The 24,983-nt window shown below is 42.0% G+C and overlaps 1 protein-coding gene across 1 annotated transcript in view; it reads left to right on the top strand.

Annotated features, from left to right (window-relative positions):
* Positions 1-24,983, top strand: part of MEIS1 (Meis homeobox 1) — a 150,764-nt gene that overhangs the window by 119,868 nt on the left and 5,913 nt on the right. The window contains 1 exon segment of the mRNA XM_035110276.2: positions 24,321-24,379. Coding sequence (XP_034966167.2) covers positions 24,321-24,379 — 59 coding nt within the window.

Below are 24,983 nucleotides of genomic sequence, written 5' to 3'. Positions count from 1 at the left end.
GGAACAGATGTGGTTTAGGATAGCTTCCTAAAATGTAATTTGTGCATTTTAATGACACAGGATGTTTCTGAACAGGGATGGGCCTGCTGGCAGCAAAATGCTGTCAGTGTGACACATCTGGCCCCTGAAATTATTTTGGCTAGCACCTGAGAACCGGTGGATTCTGTGCTGTGGTTCTGGATAACACACTGCTGTTTCCTTATTGGGGGATCCACTTGTCTTTCTGCAACAACATCAACGTTCCCAAGGCCATTCCCTACCTCTCAGTGACTCTCAGGCTCTTAAAATGGGGGAGGGAGAATCAAACTTCTGCAGTCTACAAACAGTCCCTGAGCACTTTTAGTTCCTGCCCCCTGACTTAAGATGTTAAGTATCACTTCTGTAAAACAAAAATATAGGTGTATTGTGTGTGTGTGTGTGTGTGTGTGTGTGTGTGTGTGTATGTGTGTGTATACACATACACATTTAGGTGTCTTTAGTTGCAAGTTGTCCCAGGTTTGACTTTTTTTGTATGGTGGTTTAGGCAATCCAATCTCTCTCAGTTTTAGCCTCATCTGCAAATGAGGATTATGATATTGACATACTTTGCAGTTTGTTGTAAGGATTACAAGATAATGTATGTGATGGTCTTTCAAACCATTGTGTAAATTTTATTATCATTGAAGCATTTTACTTTGGCATTGTTTCAGGTATGTAATGTGTGTGTGTGTGTGAGAGAGAGAGAGAGAGAGAGAGAGAGAGAGACAGACGGACAGACAGACAGACAGACAGAGCACATAGGATGAAAACAGAACATAAGAAATATCCCATGGAATTGCAATTAGGTTGTACTGCTTATTGTCCCACCACAGTGGTTCAAAACAAGAGAATTAATTAAGCAAGTGCTTAAAGCCTGAGTGTATCAGGGGTGACATTTTGCTGTTTTGATTCCACTGTTAGTTCAAAAAAGAAAATCAAACACATACTCAGTAGGATTCCATATGATAGCTTCAGAAATAGCTGGCATGATATGAGGAATGAAGGAACAAGTGAACCCAAATTTCATTTGAGGAAGAGATAACTACTATTGGTCATTTATGTATAACACTGCTATATGTGACATGAAATGCCTAACAAGTACCTGAAGACGACCTTGTTGTTTTATTAATAGAGAACTAAGTTTGAGACATTGGGATCCCCAAGATCCCTCACAAGTGGGATTTGAACTTTACCTTCTGCTAGTCTAGGAGCATGAAATGTGTAGCCCCTCTGGCCAAATCTGTGTCCACCTGCTCTGAACACATGGTTCATAGCACAGGGGTGAAAGAGGCGTAGAGAGAACATTTAGCTGATGCAACTCTACCTCACTGAGGTATCAACTGAGCCCTAGGACTGGGACAAAGCAAAGCCCAGAGGCTCTGTTAAACATGCCAGTCAGTGCTTCTCTTCTATCTGGAAACTTTTGTGATGGTTCCCCTGCAACAGCTGGGGACAATTAGGCGCTTGCTGTCTGGATCTTAGCCATGCCTGGGTGCTGCTAGGGCTCAGCAATTGTCTGCACTGGTGCAGAGGGGAAAAGGAGATGTCGGGTCAGCAGTACACAGTGCACTAGGTTTGTGGATCGCTCCTGAGGTCTCTCTCTACCAGATGGTGGTGGGCTGCTTTGACTGCTCCTAAGTGTGATTGAAATAACTGGACACAGTGAAAAGTCTTATATGTAAGATTAGGGACTGTGAAAATAATATGCATACAAATAACTATTCTGTAAGTTTATTTATTTTTTCTTAAACTTGTTTGTTACTAGAGGAGAGCTAACCTATCATTTATGGTTTGCTTTCTCTTTATTCAATTGGTTCATAAGTCGTTCAGCTACAACTCTAAGGAAATGTCTTCTTTTTTTAGATCTTTCAAAACTTGTTAACACACATTTTTGTATTTATGATGAGTCACTGTAAATCATCGTTGCAGAGATTAAATGAAATGCTGAAGGGCAGCCTGGGTGTAGATCAGTCATGAATTATTGGCAACAACACAACATGTGGAAATATGTGAAATGTGTATGAAAAACCCAAACTCATGTCTTGGTAGCATGGTACTGGAAATAAACTAGGAATGCCAGATTTTATGGAGCTTCTGCAAAAAAGAGAGTTTTTCATAATGCTTCATGAAAATGTTTACATGATTTCTTGTATCATATTTCGGATGTTTCTAAGTTTAACATTGCTTACATACTTTAATTTTATGAGAACATCCTTGTTGTTTTATTCAGTGGACATGAGAATTTGCATTGGTTTTACTCAAGATTGCCTAAACCAAGACCATCCTGATCATTTTAAAAAGCAGCATACTTTAATTTTAGATTATAAACAGCACCCTATAATTTAAGATTATAGCTAGAGATTAGAAAATCACCTTTCTGTGTACAAGAATATAAAATCTCTAAGCAGTAAAACCTGAAAATAATAACATGAAATCAATAAAAGCATACAGTATGAAACCACAGTGGTTTTGAGCGACAAAGCATTTCCCCTGGAATTTGAACTTCTTCTGAAACATATATTAGTGAGCACTATGGGGAGGTGGTAGAAATGGGACACTCATAGGCCTAGCATGGATAGCCTTTGATTCTTTATCAATAATCCAAATGGATATTTCATATATTTGGTATTAAATCCATCAAGACCACGCTGATGACAATTTAGTTCCTCATGAACCTTTTACATCTTAACTAATCTCTGATTTGCTCATAACCTGCTTTTATTCTTAACAATCTGCTTTTTGCATACTGGCACAGTGGCTTGGTCCATAGGAGCCAGCTGCTAGGGGCTGAGGGGTCTTCGTCACCCCCAATAAAATATTTTAGGGGAACACCGCCCCCCCTACAAGTTGATGGGCATTGCCATTCAAATGGTATGCATGCAATGCATTATGTGATCGATTATGCAGGGTGGGGCTTACCTCCCTCCCCTCATTTTATTCAAGTTGGCACCCTTGGCTTGTTCCCAGGATCTAAGGAACCTGCCCTGGGGAACCTTGTAGCAAAAAAACAACAACCACCACCTGTGGAGGACTTTTAATGTGGAAGATGTGCCACACCAGTGGTCAGTCTGCTGTCTTGCACATCTTGTCCATTTTCTCAGATAATTCTAGCCACTGCAAAAAGCAGGGGTCATGGATTCCTCCAGCCTGGATTTTGTCACAACACTTGAGTTGGCTATAATTATCATGTAGCTGAGGGGTAGTCAACCTTTTTATACCTACCGCCCACTAATGCATCTTTCTTGATGGTACAATTTCCTTACTGCCCCCCAGTGCTCAATGGAAGGAGGATTCAGCTTGTGCCGTAGACCCCCCTACTGCCCACCTAGAATCCTGAAACGCCCATTAGTGGGCGGTAGGGACCAGGTTGACAACCCCTGATGTAGCTTGACTTCAGTATGCCAGAGGTGAACTGCATCCAAAGAAATCTGGCATTGTGCGCCTTTTTATTTTACTTTGCTAAATTTTAAGCCTGATCTTCAATTCTGCCAAGGCTCGCTGATGCTGTGGTACTTCTGCAATTGTTCCTCCTAATGCAGTTGGGGGGGGGGAGATCTTTTTCAACCAGTGAGACACATTCCCTTGTGAGAAACCTTCTAGGGGCCACATTCCACTGGTGGGCGGGGTATATGCAAAAGTTGGCGGAGCAATGCACATGACTCTTAAATTTGTAAAGTAGGTTACATTCCAGCTGTGCGCACACACACACTTTCAAGCAAGCAAGAGGAATCAAGGACACATCCAGCCAAGCAAAAGCACTCAATGAGGGTGTGGCTTAAGGAGAGTATAGCCTGGAAAGATTTCCAAGGGGCAAATAGAGGCCTGCATTTGGCCCCTGGGTCTGAGGTTTCTTGCTGTTACCATGGGAAAGTACTGAAAGGAGATTGCAGTCGCTATGCACAGCCAGGATCTGAGGGCTAAACGACAGTTCAGGTTAAATTTTTAGTACCAGGCAGGTTGGTTAAATATGCATCTGACTTTCTTAGATCACACTGCTATTGCTTATGTTACAGTTAAGCAGACATGCTGAGTTGTGAATCCGTGTGATAACATGAATACTTTTATGAGCAATCAAAGTTACAATAAACACAAGTACTTGGCTATAAATGTTAAAACCTTCCCAAATTATACTCTCCGACTTGAGCAATCTAAAATCAATCAGGGATCATCATGTTTCAAGGGTTGGTCTGCTTTTTCCCCATGCTCAGGCATGATTTAATAATGCCCTTACAGATGTTGTTTAAACATTTAGCTATGGGTTGTTTTCCCAATATAGTAAAAAAGAGGGGGGAAGCACTGAGGGTGGGGAAGCAAGAAAGGCAGATGGAGAAAATAATGCATGATGATATAAAAGGCAGTATAATGCCACATAATGTTTGCTCTGTGAAACAAAATGCAAAACTAAAAAGCCACCATGCAAGCAGGTAGCTTTTAAAAAATATATCACTTTATCTCATTTATCTAGGTATCTGCGTATCTACCAGTTGGTACCTGTTTGGATTGGACTTGATTTGATGTATGCGGTGCTTTTTTCTATGAAAGTAGTTGACAGGCTCCTTGAAAGTATACCATTGTGGTATTTTAAAGTATTTGGCATGATGCAACCCAAATTCAGACCTTTATTTGATTCATTGAGAGAATTAACCACATGCCTGAAATTAGTGTGACTTACAAAAACTTAAATTTGGCTGGATTGTGCCCATTCAAAATATGTGTGTAAAATCAGGTCCTCTAAATGCACATGGTACAGTGGCTGCAGACAGATTTCCATGCTTATGTATTCAGTAAGTCTTAGCTAATTTTTATGCCTCCAACCCTAACTGTCATGCTCATTTTGCATCTGTGGTCCCTTTCTCTGTTCTTGACTGGAAGCAGGCAGAAGAACTTGGTAGCTAAAAACTGGAGTAAATGCCAAAAGAAATCATTAAAACCAGTCAAAAGTATTTTGCTAGAACCATTATTTAAATAGTCCCAGAGAACTAACGGTAAGCTGAGCAAATAGTTTGAAGGATGAAGTGTTAGTCTGAAAGCCAATATGTATTGTGATATACGTTGTGAAAGCTGTTTTGTACTTAACTAGTACTGTTTTGTGCTTAACCCAAAGCTGTTTTGTACTTAACCCATGGGATGTGGGTGGCCTGTTGTCTAAACCACAGAGCCTAGGGCTTGCTGATCAGAAGGTTGGAGTGAGCTCCCGTTGCTCGGTCCCAGCTCCTGCCAACCTAGCAGTTTGAAAGCAAGGTAAATAGGTACCGCTCTGGCCGGAAGGTAAATGGCGTTTCCGTGCGCTGCTCTGGTTCGCCAGAAGCGGCTTAGTCATGCTGGCCACATGACCCAGAAGTTGTCTACAGGCAAACGCCGGCTCCCTTGGCCTATAGAATGAGATGAGCGCGCAACCCCAGAGTTGTCTGCGACTGGACTTAACTGTCAGGGATCCTTTACCTTTACCTTTTTAGTTCCCCCCCCCCTTAGTAGGAAAAAGCATGCATGCTGTTGCTCTGTAAGGAAAAGTGAACACCCACTAGTCCATTTAGTCATGGGGATAATAAGTGTTTAGAAACTATTACTCCATTCTACATACACAAGAACAGCCCTTTTCTGCAGTGGCTCCCCTTTTGTGGAACGCGCTCCACAGGAAGGCTCACCTGGCCTTTATTATACACCTTTAGGAACTAGGTGGAAAGGTTCCTCTTCAACCAGGTCTTTGGCTGAAGGAAGATTTATTGACAGCTATTTTGTGGTGGTGCCCACAAGAGTTTCTCAGATTTCCAAATGTGCCCTTGGACCAAAAAAGGATGGAGACCCGTGGTATACATAGATTAAACCCAAGATTAAAATTGAGAAGACAGTAAATTAATAAGACTTTTAACTGCAAATGCATATTTAATATGTCTGTTTATAGGTTATGCATATGACCCTACTCAAACTAAGCAATTTAGAGCAGTACCGGTAAATTGCTGTTATTTTGGTTTCTGATAAAGAACAAAAAAGATAGCTTAGCTTAGTAGTGAAGCAGTTGATTTGACAGACACTCTCTAGCAAAGTGTGATGTAAAATATAAAGAAATATATATATATATATATATATATATATATATATATATATATATATACACACATATAGAAAACTAGATCTACAAACTGAAAACTAACACTTTTATGGCCTTAACACAGAGGATAATATATGAAGCTCTTCTATAAATATATATAAATATAAATATGTTAACCTTTCTCGTACATCTTATGCTCATTGTATACAAATGAGAACTCTGTCTATCCCCCCAGTGTTCTAAAACCATGCAGAGAGCCTTCTCAGCCGGTGCCCGCCCTGTGGAATGCCCTCCCACCAGATGTCAAGGAAATAAACAACTATCTGACTTTTAGAAGACATCTGTTTAGGGAGGTTTTTAATGTTTCAAGTTTTATTCTGTTTAATATTCTATTGGAAGCCACCCAGAGTTGCTGGGGAAACCCAGCCAGATGGGTGGGGTATAAATAATGACGATAACAAACAACAACAACAACAACGGTAATAATAACATGACCTTAATTCCCAAATAATTGTTTTAAAATCTAACAAGTTGACGGAAGCCAAAACTTAGTTGAACTAAAGCTGTAGTTAATTTCTGTGATTGGCTATATTTCTAAGAAAGGAAGTAGCTTTAAGCTGTTAGTTCTAAGAAATAATTCACTTTGACTCCTCTCTCTTTTTTTAATCAGGGGGTAGTGCCAGGGGGAATGCAAAACTCCGTCGTGTTGCTGGGAAAATACAAACTACAGACGAGGATACTGGTTCACTAGTACTTGAAGGTTCTTTGAGGCTGCAGTCCCATGAACCTTACCTGGGATTAAATCCCATTGAACATAGTGGGATTTAATTCTGAATAGGCATAGGATTGAACTGTGAGTTGAACATCAATGTGCACCTTTATTCTTGGGCACAAGACAAAAGTAAGGTTTATGATCTCGGCTCCTGTGCTTTGCCCCTGTCTATAGTATGAATACCTGTGTTAGGCCAACATTTAGCTACTGGATCCATTCTGAATTCTTTAATTCTGTTATTGATGTACTTTATAAAAATGGGGATCATGCTTCTTTTATTGTTGTTGTTCTGACCATAAAGGTTATAGCAGCTGCAGAAACACACACACACACACACACACACACACACACACAATATTGAGAAACAGCTTAGACCAAAATATGTATTTATAATAAAATAGGTACTTTATAAGTAATTTGCATTTTTTTAAAGATAGCCGGGACAGAGGTGCCATACTCCTATAAACTGCATTTTAAAGTTGTAAGTAATAAAGGGTTTGAGGATCCATGACATAGTTACTGTTGAGGTTTTTTCCTTTTGTATTAGCAATAGGTAGCTAATTGTTTTAACTTATAAACCAAATACAGTTAGATTTACAAACCTTTTCTTACAGAAACACATTTATAAGGAAAAAAATATTACCTTTGTCCTATCAGCAATCACATCTGCAGAACATACACATATATGCCAGCTGTCAGATACAGTACGTAAAAGTTTAAACAGTCAAATCTGGAACCTAGTCTTAATTTTTCCTTAAGCATTCTATCTAATTTCATGATAGTAACAGTGGTAGGAATGTTAATAATATTCCATAGCTGATCTGCTTTCAAGTTTCATAGAGATAATATTAAAACTCTCTTTTCAAACATACTCTAATTCTTTGTCTCTCTCCCCTCCCCCCATGTTTTTACAGTGTCTTTATTCTGGTCTGTTAAGGAGTACAGAACAGAATTATTCCTTTCATTTCTTTTGTATAAATCCACAATGTATAAAAATATTCATTATTGTAGTGCCATCCCTCTACTACATTTGCAAAAAATCAAGGATAGAATCCTCCTAATTTAAGCAATAACAAAAATCAGTCTTAAAAAAATCAGTCTTAAAAAGTATAGTATTGCAGAGAAGCTGGTATCTGGAACAAGTCTTCCTGGCATATTTGTGCTTAAAGAGACCTGATCTCCACCTATTTTGTGCCAACAGTTATTGAGACTGCTGTGTGTAGTGATTAGCCATTGAGAATTGAAATGCCAGTGAACAGAGAACTGTTCCCTCAGAGACCCTCTCTCTCACTTACATCATAAACTTGCTTCAGGCTGAGCCTACATAAAAGAAACTGCATTTTGAGTGGTTAAAAAGTCAGCCTGAAATATTAAAAATGGGCAGATGTTGCCTCCTTGCTGGATAAAACAATTTTGTCTTCACAGAAACAAAACAGAGCTACAGGCATGTAGGAAGGAAGCACTTTTGAGTGTGCTCAACATGATCCAGTGTAAATAATGTATACTTAAAAAATTATAATGGAAGCATGTCTCAATATGATCCTTTAATATCAATTGTAATTGTTGCAACAATGTAGCCTGGTTGAACCACGGCTTAGTGCAGATGCAGGGTTTCTGGGAGAGAGGGCCGTAGCTTATTTGCTGCTTCTCTGGTCCTGTTGCTGTGAGCTAAACCATGGTTTGACTTAGCATATCATCCAAACCCAGGCTCATGGTTTGTCTCGGTGCAGTCATACCACAAGCTAGAACAAAGATTTGGAGGAGACAAACTATGAGCCTGGGTTCAGACTAAGTCAAACTATGGTTTAGTTCATAGCAATCCAGCAGCAGTAGAACCCAGAGTATGAGCCAAGTGTTCTAAAATCTCCTCTCTAGAAGCCCACACATTTGTGTTAACTCACGTTTGCTTAAGCATCTCATGCTAACTGAACAAGAGGATAAGCTCCCCCCCAACCACCTTTTCTGTAAAAGTGCTCAAAGTCCTGACCCACAGTACAGGGTAGCACCACTTGAGTGTATGCTACTCTGCTCCCCATGTCTTCAGGTGGCTTTGGCTCAAATATAGATGGAAAGAGATCTACAATGCAATACAGGACACTGGCCTGTATTTTGAGAATTGCTGATGAAGTGTAGTATGTCTTAACAGTGGTTTATTTTACTGCAGTGTTGCCCAGATCCAAGGGAACTGTACATAGTGTCATCACACTAAAATCCTTTCACAGAAGTCAGTTCTGATCAAATTAGAATTTAAATTCACATTTTGCTCTTCTGAAAATCTGTTTTGATCCATTATACATAGGTCCAGAACCTAGCAATTAACATTACTTTCTATCTCAGCTAAAATGATCTCCAAAATCTCCAGGTACCCCTGTAATCTGAAGTGTTGCAGGTGGCAATAGGGAAAAAGACCTCCATGGTAGCACCCCAGTAATGGAGTGAGCACTCCAGGATAGTTTGCCTGGTGTCCATTTTGTATTTTTGGCACCAAGAGGGCCTTTTTATTTTGCAGGCCATATAATAGATGTTAATAACTATTCTTGTTTTATACCTGGGCCTTCCTGCTGCTTAGTTTTCATTGTTGCTGCTGGATTACATTTTATTTTGTATTATGTTTGTATTTGTGGGTAGTACTGGGAATATTGTTTGTTGAAAGGTAGTTGTAGTAGTTGGTATCCGCCTGTCTTGAGAAACAATGGAGTGCGCCTCCAGGGGTGAGGTCAAACCACTGTGTTTGCAGCAGCGAAGTGACCTCCCTGGGGCGCAACCCTGGGCATTGTGTATGGAGGTCCTGGGCTTCCCAGATGACAAGACCGCACTCTCAGCCTCACTGATGTGGCCCAAAGGAAAGTAGAGCAGTACTTTTGGCACCAACTTGGCTGCAGGAGTTGCCAGAAGGAGGCGTAAAAGGCGCTATCTAACAGTTTTAGGGACTCTGCTCTGGATTTGTGTGTAGGGTTTACTACTTAGCCTTTTCTACTCCCAAAGATATCATTCAAGGCAGTAGAGATTTAGTATCAGAGTTTTCCTTCTCCTAGACAGCCTACATTCCTAGGTTGACAAGCCCCATCTGCCCTTCTACAGTCTCGTCCGCCAGAGCTTGTCTTCACATGCAGGGGAAGTCCCTAACTCACGGAGGGTTTAAGACCCATTGGCTACCCTCTCCTACTTTACCCAGCCAGCCATTTCCTGGGGTGTGGCCAGTGGCCACTGTCGCCAGGGCCGTCTTGAGCAGATCGCGCGCCCTGGTGCTGAGGGGCGGAGATCGCTCCGCCGCCCGCCCCGCCCCCACAGGGCGCAATTGGTTTCCGCGCGGCGCCCTCCTTGCAAGGCCGGCGCCCTCCTTGCCAGCCCCCCCGCCATGGTGCACTGCACCACCGGGGGGTCTATGTAGAGCCGGCCCTGACTGTCACATGCTTGACAGCTTCTGGGAGCCACAGAGAGAGAGCAGAGTACAGGGTGGGAACCAAAAGTGGACAAACTACCCCAGAAGGAGCATGATGTGTCCCAGGGGCGTAGGGAGATAGGGGCGGTGGGGGCGGGCCGCCCTGAGCGGTGCAATCCCAGGGGCGCCATCACGGCTGTCCACCCCGCCCCAAAACGCACGCGAGGTGGCATCACGCTTGTGGGTGGCGTGATGCCCCTCGCTGGCACGCCCCTTGCCTCCGTCCAGGGAGAGTGCGCACCGCAGCAGGAAGGGAGAGCGTGCGTCGGCCGAGGGAGCAAGATGGTCCCAGCAGCCACCTGGCGAAAACCTCGCTAGGCGCTGCAGGGGCTTGCTCAGCCAACGCGCGCTCTCCCTGCTACGGTGCGTGCTCTCCCTGGACGGAGGCGAGGGGCGTGCCAGCGAGGGGCATCACGCCCACATGGTGTGATGTCACGACGCTGCGGAGCGGCACCCCGCCCCCGGGGGGTGCCTCCGCTTTGACGCCCCGGGTGCCAAAGCAGCTAGCAACACCCCTGATGTGTCCCTCACCAAAGGGGCAACCCCTCTTCTAACACCCAACATCCATACAATGTATTGGGTAGAGATAAAGAACTCCTTTTCACCACACTGCTTCTCAGGTATAGATGTTTAATTCAAGGATAAGACCAAACTGTGGTTAAAGCAGTGTAGCCTGTGGTGAGGGGTGAGGTCTGAGTTGGCAGACCATGATTTGCAATCAGGAGACCACCCATAATCTGAAACCACAGTTTGAAGTACTAGTCTGAGAAGTGCTGCTGGCTTTTAAAAGGTTTTTCATGGGTTTCCAGAAGTTTAGAGGAAGTTTGCAGGCTTTGTAGATGGTGTTCCCCACTATAATGATTGCACGTATACAGTACACGCTGTACCCAGGAATGTAATCCCCACGTAAGTGGGAGATGCTCTCATGGGTCATACATGGTTTGCTGTGGTATCTTAATTGACAAGCCATTTTTACAACCATTTCTTTGCCTCCAAAGGCTGCTATACAATGAGTAGTAAACTTAGAAAACTAAGAGGTTGGACAATGAAAGCATGCAGGAACCTGACACTATTGTTTGCCTGATTAATGTTTAGAAGCCCAAGCTATGGTTTGCATTCTCTGGTTGACACAAAGCATGGACTGACACAGTGTCTGAAGTAATTATGTAGTACTAGGAAATACCTTTAAAGTGATTTTCATGTGTTTCAAAATCTGTAGCTATATGGCAGTTCTGTTGCTAGTTTGATTGTCATTTTTTTTGGCTGTATAAAAGGATCTACTAAGCTTGGATTTGTTAATACTATTAAATTTAGGGCCACTGAAAGACCAGGAAAGATGGCAAATGGCCAAATCAACGTGAAGATAATGACCTAAAATAGTTATTTCACCACCTTGAAAGGAGGTGATATGAAAACAAAATCAAATAATGGCATTCTGATGTGCAGGAATTGGTACTACTTGCTTATGTCTTATGATTTACTTTAATATTACAGTTGCAATTTTTTAAAAGCTAACTTTGGTGATACATATTGTCCCGCTTTGTGCTTTTGCCTCTGGTTTTGTTGCTGTATGGTCCAGTTTATGACCATTATTGTAGCTATGGTTCCCTCAAAAAACCCTACATCTTCCTCGCTTAGGCTTTAGAGGGATTTGTAAACCTCTTTAATCCTGCTCCACTCATTATGGTAACATATGGTACAGGTGGTGACCTCTGTAATACTTGCAGATTGGCTCAAGGAGGACTGATCATGACATAAAGTTGCAAGGCTTCAGGCATAATGGTTTGGTTTTTTTAGGCTGAAGCTATATCACCTGGATGTAAGCCTGTCTTGCATCCAACCTCTCTGCAGGGCCGGCCCACCCATGAGGCAAGGTGGGTGACTGCCTTGAGTGGCAAGATCCACAGGGGCAGCAGATTCAGTGTCCAATGAACGCATCAGCCACTGCAGCTGCCCAGGTAGCAGCAATGACTGCAGCACAATCCTTGGAAGCCAGATCTGCCTCCTCTTCAGTGGTCTCTTGGTGAATAGGAGGTACTGCTGGTCTTCTCCTACCCCTAGGGATAAAATGGTGGAGGCTGCCCTTTGAGGTGAATAGGTTGATTAGATTCCCCCTCCCTTTTCCCCAGTGTAGATCTTCACTCACCCACTCCTCCCTTGCAGGGGGAGCACTATCTTGTGGTTCACATCAGGTGCCAAAATGTTTTGGGCTGACCCTACCTCTCTGCAGTAGAAGTTTGACATCTCCCCTCTTCTGTCATATTTGCATGAGCAATAACAGGCATGAATCCAACTTGTATCCAGTCACATGCATCCCTCCAAACAGACATCTGTGGGCAGTACTAATTGAAATGTATCCAAATAAGCAGGGAAGGCTGGGCATTCAGTAAATTAATACTCTGGCTTATACTTACTATAATGCACCATACTGAGTCGATCCAAAATAGAAATGATTTTGTATACAAGGTAGGTTGCAGTCTTGTCACAGTAAAACAGGCATAGGCAAACTTGGCCCTCCAGATGTTTTGGGACTACAACTCCCATCATCCCTAGCTAACAGGACCAGTGGTCAGGGATGATGGGAGTTGTAGTCCCAAAGCATCTGGAGGGTCAAGTTTGCCTATGCCTGCAGTCAAATAAAATTTAGCCTTCAGGCAAGGAGAACCTAAATTCACCAGGCTGTTTACAACTGAAGGAACTTTTGCAGATGTGTGTCCTTTTGCAGATGCACTTGCAGTAGTGAAGGGTTTTCTTTCCCACTGCAGGCACATTGGCACACTCATTTGCATATGCTGTATGTGCATTTCACTTCAGGTGTGTTGCTACCTGCCCTACATTTCCCCCTTTCCTCCTTGGGTTCATATCAAAGCAGCAGGACAGGACACATGGAATAGAATTGCTCCCCTGTGGGGTGTGTGCCCCACGTTGGGAACCATGGTGCTAGAACAAATATAAGAAGTGGTAGTTGCTTTGCATATGCAGAGAACATTCTGTACAGTGTTCAACTTTCAGATCAAACCTGAAAAGTTCATAGAATACAAATGAGAACTTTACAACTGTATTTCAATGTAGTGTAAGGACATTATCTCCCCTCTCCCCCCTCCCCAGGCCTGTTCACATGAAATAATATTAATGTTTAAAAACGTACTTAAATCTATTTACACAAAGTTAAATTTAACAGCAGCTGATGCTGTACAAATTATTTGGATCGGTGTCATAATGCTCCAAATAAAAAGACGAAGGGTGTATAACATGAGCTTCTGATTCAGGATCTTACTCCTCCCTGATATTAATCCAGACCTTGAGGCCAGATCCTCCCCTTGTTTCTTTGGGTACCTAGAAACAGCTTTGCAAGCATAACATGAGTTATTTTGATACAATATTCATTTTATTAATTGTTGCTTTTCTCTGTTTTATGGATTTTGTTGTTATAAGCTGCTTCAAAGAAGTGAGAAATTAATAAAAACAATTAATAAACTAAAGAAGGGCACTTTTTTTATTTCCCACAAATGCTAGAAGATGTACATGGTTGTCAAAATGCCATGACAATCTTGGCACCAGTTTGCAGGGGTGTTTGTGATTGTCTCAAGCTCAGATAAAGACAGTTGAGTCCACCACCTCAGGCCAGATAGTAAAAGGTAAAGGGACCCCTGACCAGTCACGGATGACTCTGGGGTTGCGGCACTCATCTCACTTTACTGGTCGAGGGAGCCGGCGTTTGTCTGCATACATTTTTTCCGGGTCATGTGGCCAGCATGACTAAGCCGCTTCTGGAAAAATCAGAGCAGCACACTGAAACTCTGCCGGAGCTGTACCTATTTATCTACTTGCACTTTGAGGTGCTTTCAAACTGCTAGTTGGCAGGAGCAGGGACCGAGCAATGGGAGCTCACCCCGTCACAGGGATTCGAACCGCCAACCTTCCGATCGGCAAGCACTAGGCTCTGTGGTTTAGACCACTGCGCCACCCACGTCCCACGATAGTAGTCAAGTGGTATTAGCGAAAAGGACTGGAAAGAAAGGATTGCAAACAACTTTTTAAAGAGAATGGCCTCCTCTACTGCAGAACAGGACATCATAAGAAAGAAATGAGGATTACTTTAGTGCCAGAAACCAAAGCTCATTGTTAGCTGTGCTGTTCATGTAGTGCCGAAGTGTGAAAAATCTGTTAACAGCTAAAAATTGGATCAGCACAGCAATGTTAACATTTTCTTTTGTTATGCATGGATCTTTATACTGTTGCAATTCTAACCTTAAGCAATTAACCTTAGCGCAGCATTTACAATAATGTAGAAGAGGTTGTTTTGGCAACTCTATTTACCAGGCAACATGGATCACCTGCTGGCATATCTTCATTCAAAGATGTCCATATATGCCAGTTTCCCTATTTTATTCCTGTTATTGTTTCACCATGTTGAGAAATGTGTGTGTGTGTGTGCTTTCACTACCGGTACTACAAAGTTTTTGAAGGCTAACCAGGAAATATTGTTTAGCTTTACAGGAAAAGGATTTTGGGAGGTCACTTACTGCTATTTATTATTGTTATCTATTATCGATGTTCTTTTTATGAGGACTGCATTGGTGGGGAAAGAATCTGAGCCTGTGTTTGTAGTGGAAGTAAATCTAACAATGACAAATGCAGCTACATAAGTGGCTTTATTTTCCCCACAGTCTGGTGCAAATAATGTTGTCCTTGACCCTCCTTCACAATTCTCCAGGGTGCCAGAGCTATGCATTTGGGTGAATTTAGAGGGGAAAGTGAATTATGGGATAGAAAAGTTTTCTGAAGTGTTCAAAAGGAGATCAAGAAGGGCACTGACAAAAGATGTCTCTTACATGCCTGACTCGTAAAAGCCAGGATTCTCCAGGCATACATATTGGGTGTACATACCTGATCTCATATTCATCCCTTCCATCTCTACACTTGATATGCTCGGTACATTATCTGGCTGCGCCTGTGAGAGAATATAAACAATGTTCTCCAGATTTAAAGAAACTTCTTCTGAATCCACAGCATGAATACAATTGCAGGGTCACATAGTAACACTTGAAGTCAGGAGCTATTTTTAAAACTAAATTGCAGAGCAGCCCATTGCTTTCATTAGTACCTTACATCAAATTGTCAAATTAATTAGTGGGTTTTTCATCACTAGTTTTGCATACAGCTTTATTTGTAGTTTGTTCTTAAATGCCTTACACAACGTTTAACAACCGCCCGTGTATAGTAATTTGACAAATACTCCAGTGCTTCCAGATAATTCTTCTAGATGCACTGATTAATGGACTTACAGTACTGTGGTTTTAGTACACTCCAATATTTTGTTTCCTATTTGGGTGGTAGGCAGAGAGTGGAGTGTCTTCTCTTCCTGCCTCCCTTTTGCTGTTAAATGATGTACCCCATTTATATTTCTGAACTGCCTTTATTTGCAAGCGGTAGAAACCAAGAAAAATTGCCAAGCATTACTTCATACGGTTTAAGTTTACATTGAATCAACTTTCTTTTCATTAGATTAAGAACTTACTTTTACAAATAAGGGATGACTGGAAAGCATAGAATTGAAGATTATAATCGGCTTGGCAGCTGAACTGAAGTTTAAAAAGAACTTCTACTGGTTGCTTTTAGAGATCCTTTAATATTTGGTTCCCATTTTAAAGTGCTGAAGACTACAATTGGGAAGACACTAACTGGCAATATTTTATCATGATTATGATGGGCTCCATGGCTCTGCAAATTAAAAAGGAAACAGTTACAAACAGGGCTGCTTCACCCATGTGGCCTGGTGAAGCAACTGCCTCAGGCTACAGGGTCCACAGAGGGAGCAGTTCCCAACGTTGATCTTTCTCTCCCTACCTCTCCACTTGTTCCTGATGGAGATAGGATCTATCTAATAATATATCCTAATCCACATCCCTAACATTCCCACACTTCCCTGGTGGAGAAGGGGTGTGTGCCATTTTTTGGTTTGGTTTAGTTTGCCTTGGGTGCCAAAATGTCTTACAAAGGTAACTTTCTAAGATAAAGTTAACAGTAAACCTAAAATCTGAGTGTATTCCTTTAATTGTTTTCTATTGTGGAAGGACTGTATTGCTAGATATGCCCATCTCAAAAGTTTTTTTAATGTTGTGTATGTGGGGAAAGAGGCTAGAAGTACAAGAGAAGCAATGCTTTGAGAAAGTATAAACATAAAAATAATTGCATTGTCCATTTAGGATACTCTCTTTTGTTTACGCTGGATTCTTGCTATTTCTTCATCCATATCAATTGCTATGCTGCTTAAAAAAACTGAACATGTAATGATAAACGGGTTTTGATTCTTTGCGCCTGATTCTCCTTAAACTTGCAGCTGCATATGCTACAAATGGTTTCCAACTGACTGTGAGGGAAGAAAACATGTTTTGCCACTTACTCCTAGTAGTACCACTGTTCATATGCAAACCCCTGGCCACCAGCCCCACTTCAGTCTTTGGTGTTGGAAATTTCCAACACATTGCTTGAGGTTCAAAATACTGGGTTGGTTGTGAAGATGTATTGGAAATGATTAAAGAATGAAACCTTAAACATTTCTTTAAAATCTGAGAGTGCTATAGATTATTGAGCAAAGGTGACTTTAGCAGATACTGATAGCAAGGGAAGGCCTTGTTTTATTCAGCTGACAGAAGTGGGAAATGACTGTGTTCCAAAGGAGACAAGAGAGGTGATTTTTCACTTCAGCCAGCAATGCAAATGGCTACAGAATGAGAGGGGGGGACGGGGAGGAAGGGAGGGAAGAAGTGCTACAGCAAGATAGAAAGAGGGGAGATCTATGTGAAAAGTGTCACCCTGGGTGCACTACAAGACTACCAAATTGTGTCTCTTAGAGTGGCTTTGTGACCCTGTGAAAACATTCGCTTTCTAGCTCGTAACATTTAAAATATTTTCAGACCGAGAGAATGGTGGGGCTCTCCTTTGTCGTTACTAGTTATGCTGCCTTTCATTTAGAGGAAACAAAACTTGTACATCACAGTGGAGGCAGCGGAGCTGAAGGTCAAAGTTCAAAGGCAGGTTGCTGCATCACTGAGCCTTGATCTGAATCTTATCCATGTGACCAGAGATGCGTACTCTCACAATGGAGGGACCCTTGGAAGGAAGGAGTTAGACTTGGTGGCATTGCGGGGGAGGGGGTGGGGGAGGAGGGAAAACACCAGAACAAAATCTGTAATGACGTTGATGCAAAAAAATTGTTGTTCCTACGGTAGGAGGATGGGTTTTACTTGAAAGCATTGATCCTTCTTCCATTGAGAGAATAGCAAAAAGGCTAGCGATTGCTATATGAAGGGAAGGTTCTTATTTTATTCGTTCCTTGTCCTTTATCTTTGGATCCCAACACATGCAAAAGGAAGACATAGATGCAACTGGCTCTGCTTGGCAGATTGCCATAAAATATAACTTTCCCAATATTATGATACATCTATCTTGCTGTTTAACAGCTGATGCTAATTATAGCGTTTGAGGTCTTTGGGCTGGAGGGAAAAATTCTACACGGCAGCAGCTTTGTCAACAGACAAAGCATGTGTGTAGAGGTAAATGCACCTTGACAGATACGTGCTTGTGATTGTAACACATAACCTGAGTCTACATGAGATTTTCACACATTTCTTACACAAAAGTGCTTTCTGTGTAGGAAAATCTGTACTTGCATTTTTAAAACTGGAGTCGTTTGAACTGTAAGAGGCTTTGTGTTGAAACTGAAATAAGACATTAAAGGCTATAGGACTTTTTCCACTGGCAGGCGGTGGATAGAGAGTTGTGCCTGGGCTTGGGACACTTATAAGTTAAAATGTGAACTTAGCAATGAAATTCATTAAATGACTTTTGACCTCATTGGGTTTCTGAAGAGGAAATAAGATTTGGATACATTGAGACCCAGGTCAAACCCTTGAGATAGGGTAGAAAATTACTGTTAGGCTCTCTGTTTTAACTGATTTTTGAAGACTTGGAAGGAATATTACGGTATATATGTTTTGTCATGAAGGGGGGAAGTTCAAAGAATTTTTTTTCTATATCAATGATTCATTTAAAAGGAAAATGAATTATAAATATGCTGAAACTGGACTGAGTTTTCTCAGAGCAAAACATTCCCTTTTTAATGTAATGGGATATTTTGAACTGTAAATAGAAGAAACCCTTTCATGAAGGTACCATATTTATTTACTTTTTTATGTATAGTGGCATGGAATTTACTATGATGCAAAGTAAAGTATTCTGTTACAAAGACAGGGAGGATGGAACAGAAGGTTAAAGGGTATTTTGGAAACAAACAGCTGGACCAGTTTATTTAAACAGATACAAGGATTGGGAGCTGACCTCAAGTTGACTTCTAGGGGGAGGAGCAAGAATGTCATTTTATTACTTTGCCCAGAAGGAAAATGTTCTTTCCTCTGAAATCACCCTAAAGGCACCCAAACACATGGCTGCTTTTCAGAATAGCTACTAAAATCCATATGAGAATACTTAAGGAAAAAGATAACTACAAAGTGTTTGTGTGAAACATGTTTAAAGAAACATGAGGCGCATGGATGTGACTGTGTTTTGTTGCTGTTAGATCTTCTGTAGGATAATTTAGAGGAAATACTAGACTGAAGAGTTTATTGAGATGCAAGGTTTTAGGGGGGGCAGTCCTGTTGGTGGCTTTAATGCACAATAAAACATTCATTCTGCAGGGGTCAGAAAAATACAATTTTTTAAATATTTTAGTTTTTCTTAATACAACATTCTATGTTTTATTAGATTATATCCCTCATTAAGAGTTGTCCCAGCTATTCGATAAATGTTCCCCAGTTTTGGATGACTACCCCAAATCTGTCCGCTGCACTGAGAATATGATTGAGATTTTCATCAAAGAAAAGCTGTGTGACAAAGCATTCTTAGGGATCTCTCTCCTTCAACCTATTAGCAGTGCAGCAGGCAGCCTGCCGCCTGACCCCCGTCACAACCACTGGGACTCTGACCCACCCTAAATTCAAACTACCCAACTGCTACTGCTTGAAAGGGATGGTGTACACTTGTAGTGTACAGCTGCCCTGATAAGGAAAACTCAGCCATGAAGCAAGAGACTGCCCTTGCCTAAGTAGCCAGACTCAGTGTAAGTGCGCATCCAATCACCATTACTATATTACAGTTTGCAGTGAATCAGTATCTTCTGGTAGCGGGCTGAGGATGGGCCTGCTTGCCTACTGCTTCTTACGTAGGGGATCTGCAGTTCCTCTTCAGTCCACTTGCCAGAATTGCCTTCTGTTGTTCTAGTGGTCAGTGTACACCAGCTTGTAAGCACTCGCCACATGCCTGAGCCTGATGAACAAGAGGTTGGTGCTGTCAGACAGCAACATAGCTGCCAAGTCTCCCGTTTTCCCCGGGAAATCCCCGTTTTTCCAGCTGTTCCTAGCTGAAAAAACGATTTTTTTTTGTTCCCCCCCCCCGGTTTATTCTGGCGCGGCGGCCATTTTGGAACTGGGCAGAGCATGCTCAGAAGTGACTTTTGATGCTGCTCTGCCCAGTTCCAAAATGGCTGCAGTGTGACTTCTGGCGTGGTGGCCATTTTGGAACTGGGCAAAGCAGCATCAAAAGTCACTTCTGAGCATGCTCCACCCAGTTCCAAAATGGCAGCAGCGCTACTTCCGGTCTGCTATTTCCGCCCGGTCCCTTATTTCTCTGACAGCAACTTGGCAGGTATGGACAGCAAGGTTGGCAAGTTTCTGGAACCAGAGGACGCACCACCACTTTGAGGGTTATTGCTGTTTGTTGTTTTTGCTATGAAGTGGTATATTAAGTTTTATGAAAGAAATGAACTGCATCTGAACATGCACAGAGGGCTCAACTAAGATGAGCTGTGGTGGGTCAGCAGTTATCAGCAGTATACTTGCCTCATTATGTGAAGGCTACAACTGACATTGGAAAAATGATTTGGCCCAATTCAGGGATCTGCAAGCACAAAATAAAATTCTGTATATGCTGCTGCTGCCACATAGCTTTAGGAACAAAGAAGTAGACCCGCCCAACAAATGGTCAGTGTTGACAAGGGAGGTTAGAATGAAGACGCTGAACGTTGATCTTTTGCATGGAAAGCAGGCACCTTGAATGACCGCCCCCTTTTCTTCCCTTCACTCAACCTAACCTAATGGGTGACTGGTGCTGGCACAGGAGTTTGGGAACACCAGTCAGGGGAGGAATGTCCACACAGAATGGCCTGCTCTGTTATGCTTTTCTCTCTGAAAATGGTGCCCCTTCAAACAGAAAAGGAGTCATACACATGCAAGCTAATTGTCCTTGCATATGAACTTTTCTTTAGTTGTCTTTTGTGGCTCAGGACATAGAAAGCTTTTCCTGCACATGGATTGCTCTAACTGGATCAGGCCAAATGCCTCACGAGGATAAATGTAACTTACCTGCAAAAAAAAAGATCACCATGAGCTTCTAGTGAAACATTTTTTCTTCTTTGTAGTTGTCCTTTGGGGGTTTTGTATGAAAGTGACTTTCTGAAGTGCAAACAATGTTCTAATTGGTCATGGTATAAGATAACGAATAGGGGGAAAGGTAGAAAATTTAAATTGCTTATTTCACATGGTGCTTTAGAATGAGAAAGGAGAATTACTATAACCTTTGCTCATAGGTCTGATTTTCATGCTTAGTATATCGTCATTATAAAATGATTTTAAGATCATTGTTTTCTCTTTCAGAATTTGCATTAGGATAAAAAAATCAGTGCAAATAAATTCACACACAGATATCTGAAACATATATGTGCATGTTCTTTCTACATACTTGTAGCAATTCTCATTTCTCATTATAAATCACTATATGAACTATGCAGTTTAAAAAGGTATGCTTTTATACCATGACACACTTTACCTAAGAAGCATCACATGCTTGTCACACCCCCTTTACAATTGCTAAAGTATCAAAGCAATAAGTTCAGAGCATTTACTGGGTTAGAACAATATAAACCTTTGACCCTTCCCAGCATAGGTAATGTTCCACAGTGAGGTGAGGGTTCCAATAACACTTACCATGTTTGCAAAGCCTAATAAGGCAAATTGCTTTAGAAATTTTATTTGATATATAGATTTACACTTCATTTTCAGGAAATATTGGGATACAGAGGAGGCTGGCACTGCCCCATCACCCTCATTCTGCCCTCAGCTAGTCCCCAGCTGCCTGTCTTCTTACACTCATCCAGTCCAGGATTTAGCAGCACTGGCTCCTCCTCCTCAGTGTTTCCATTGTTGAACTGGAAGTGAAGAAGGATGGGGAGAAAACATGAATTAGCTGGCTCTACCAAATGCTGGCATCTCTGTCTTCTGCTCTACCAGTCTCAGTAGGCACCAGCCAGTACTGTTGTAGGTAGAAGGAATTGGTTGCTTAATAATAACATTCTTCATAGACATTTGCAAGGGACTCTGCTTAAGGATCCCAAACCAAGTTGCATTCAGCACTGTTTGTGAGAACAAACCTAAAGGGCCAGTATATCTCTTTTGAAATCCACTTCTAGAAGACAACGGGTGAGGAATACCAAGCAGGGATATTATTCATTGCCAGAACCAGCCCACTCATGAGGCAAGCTGAAGCGACCACCTCAGTCAGCAGGATTCATAGGGGCAGCAGATCTGACCTCCAAGGAGTGCATCACCTGCCGCTGTTGCCTCCGCTGCAGTGGCAGCAACAGCTGTAGCAGGCTCCTAGGAGGCCAGATCTACCGCTTTATCAGCAGCCTCCACCCACAATGCAGCTTCATGGCGAATAGGAGGTGCTGGTGGTCCTCCTCCCACCCATGTTCCCAGTGTAGATTTTCACTTGCCCCTTCTTCCTTGGCAGGCCAGCGGGGCAATTTTGTGGTTTAAAATGTCTTGGGCCAACCCTGCCCATTGGATTGTACCAGGTTTTTCAGAGACCCGTTGAAATTAATGGACCTAAATTAGTAACATCTACTAATTTCAGTGGGTCTGCTCTATGACTAATATTCAATACAACCCATTCTGTTTATTTATTAAACCATGTGCAGGAGGCTCCCCGTTTATGTGGGGCTTTACGTTCTGAACCCCTGGGCACATCAGTGATATTGTGCATCAGCTGAGCAGCCTCCACAAGCCTCCAGCTCACAAGGAGACCTTCCCCAGAGCCCAAAGAGGGCATACACTTCGAGCACCAGAGAGAGGCTCCTCGCGAGCTGGAGAGGCGGTGGGGCTTTCTGGCTAACATCTGAGGTTCAGGAAAGCACAGTAGCAGCAGCTGCTTTCTCGTGCGTCAGCTGTTCTCTGGGAGCCTCAGCAAAGCCTAGTGCACCTTCAGCTTGCGAGGAGCCCCTCTCTGGTGCCGGAAGAGGATGTCCCCTTCAGGCTCTGGGGAGGGTCTCCTCGTGAGCTGGAGGCACAGTGGGGCTTTGTTGAGGCTCTTCAGATCTCTTCCCCCCACCTCTGGGTTTCTGGGGCCACATGTGAATGGAACACATGTAAATGGTGTGTGTGTGCCTGTATATAATTCCTGTTGTTGTTGTTGTGCAAGTATCTAAAGATGGCGCACAACAATATCCTAAAATATCATATAGATACCATAAAAATGAAATAAAATGCAATAAAATAACCAGATAGGGAAAATACCCTTAAAATCCCATAGTGGCTGGCATCAGCAGCTAGCTAAAACCACTGTAAGTAAAAGTTTTCAGCGTGTGCCATGATAGTAGCAAAGAGAAATTAAAAGGCCAAAACAAGGGTCATCACCATTGGCCCTTAAATTAGATGTGGAATGGCCAGCAACAAAAGATACAGATTCATGTGTGAATGACATTTCTATGTCCTATTTGAAATGCTAGGCTTATTCCTTTTTGCAGTAGGGTAGACTATCAGATTTGATTATTGAAATGAAGGCCAGTGCACAACTGTTTCTGCTCTCTAGCACACTTTTCATGCTTGTTCAAGGACAGAAGCATTGAGTGGTGTTCATTGGGGGGGGGGCAGGAGAACTCAGCCAATTCAGCATTCTGATGTTATTGATCTCCCTCATGGATATTGCCATTTGATTTAAGCTTTATTTTTTATATTACAAACCTATGTGTAGCCCTTATTAACTATTATCACTTTGCATTTGAATCAAGTATTATCTTTTCCATAACAATTTCAGAACTAATGGTTGATGCAAAATGCTCAGGATGCAAGTTCAAGTGGTGAGATTTTTTTTTTTAAAAAAAAAAAACCACCTCCCTACTTTTATCTGAATCAGGTCATCCACCACAACCTCTTGGTTCATCAGTGATACAGTAATTACAAATTAACAAGATGTTTGCTGTAAATGTTCAAACGTAGCAGAAGGAAGCAGAATTATGAGGTCCATTGCTGTATAGCTGTGACCTCACCTTGACCTCAGACTTTGCATAAAGAGCACAAAGAGAGAGAGAAAATTGTGCCACAGAATCTGCAAGGAATGCATTGCTCCCAGGTCCCTAGTAGTGTGAGCTGGTGGTGATAAAAACTCCAGACATGTTCTCATTTGATGGTGAGCTGCCATCACAGTTCATTATCTTAATAGTAGGCATTAAAATAGAATTATGTTTGCAAGAGGCTGGAAAGGTTTTGATAAAAACTGCAAAGGGGGGTGGGGGAGGACCTGCTAGAGAAACATCTCTAATTGGGTTGGGTGTGGGATGCAAGGAGAATTAATGCCTCTATGGGTATATATCTCTTCCCCTACCATTTTTTTTACTAGCCTTATCTGATTTGAAAAGAGTAGTGCTTGTATTGTTTCCTGAAAACGCTGCTAATTCCCCCATGAAAAGATGAAATGGAAGTGTCCAACTGTGGCAAAAGCAGGCCGACGTAAATCAACTCACAACCAAAGGTTGTATTTTCTAAGGTCACCGGAGGTTACAGGTTTTTGCAGCATTTGGATCTGCACATAGACTAACTCTGAAGGAAAACGTTGCCATCTAGCAAGTTTTGCGCAAAGAACAATTATGCTGTTTTTAAATGACAGTTCACTCTCAGATAACACTTCGCTCTCCTTTCTTGTTTCAGGTTTATTAATGCTAGAAGAAGAATAGTTCAGCCCATGATAGACCAGTCCAACCGAGCAGGCAAGTCCATTCTGTAGTAACTGTAGTCATGTCACATGGACAAAACAAGCCATTCACCAGGATGTTCGTCACCAAGCATTTAAGCTAGAATTCACACTGGGAATGGTTGGGAATTAAAACAAAGCCAACTTTGCTTTGCTACATTAGTCTTTTTTAACACAATTGAACATTTTTGGGGGGACAAATGTTGCTTTACAAAGGTAAATTTAAATTGCACGCTTTCAACTATAGGCCACTGGCCATTAACACTACATGCGAGTTATTTGGTTTTGGAGTTTGCCTTCCTAGCTCTTTCTGCTCGTATGGCCACTCCCTGGTGCATGGCTTGGTGTGGAATTGCTGTAAACTTTATTACCTGTCGAAAGGGCAAAAAGGTCACAGTTGCTTGTGGGACTCGGTAAAGTTCAAAGACATTCAGTGAGGTAGAACTTTATGAGCTTTAATAACCCAAGGCAGCTTACTTCTAAAGCTAGCTTTTAATGTTCTGTTAAAATCTAGAATTTAAGTAGTGGTAAAAAATAGCTGATGGTTCTTGCATCTCCGCCTTCATCTTGTTAACCCCCACCTTTGGGTATCCCTAGTATTTTGATATCACTTCTATAAC

Source organism: Zootoca vivipara, chromosome 3 (assembly GCF_963506605.1).
Source record: "Zootoca vivipara chromosome 3, rZooViv1.1, whole genome shotgun sequence".
Taxonomy (NCBI): Eukaryota; Metazoa; Chordata; class Lepidosauria; order Squamata; family Lacertidae; genus Zootoca; species Zootoca vivipara.
Note: the sequence above shows the minus strand (reverse complement) of the source record. Positions and strands in the feature narration are given on the sequence as shown.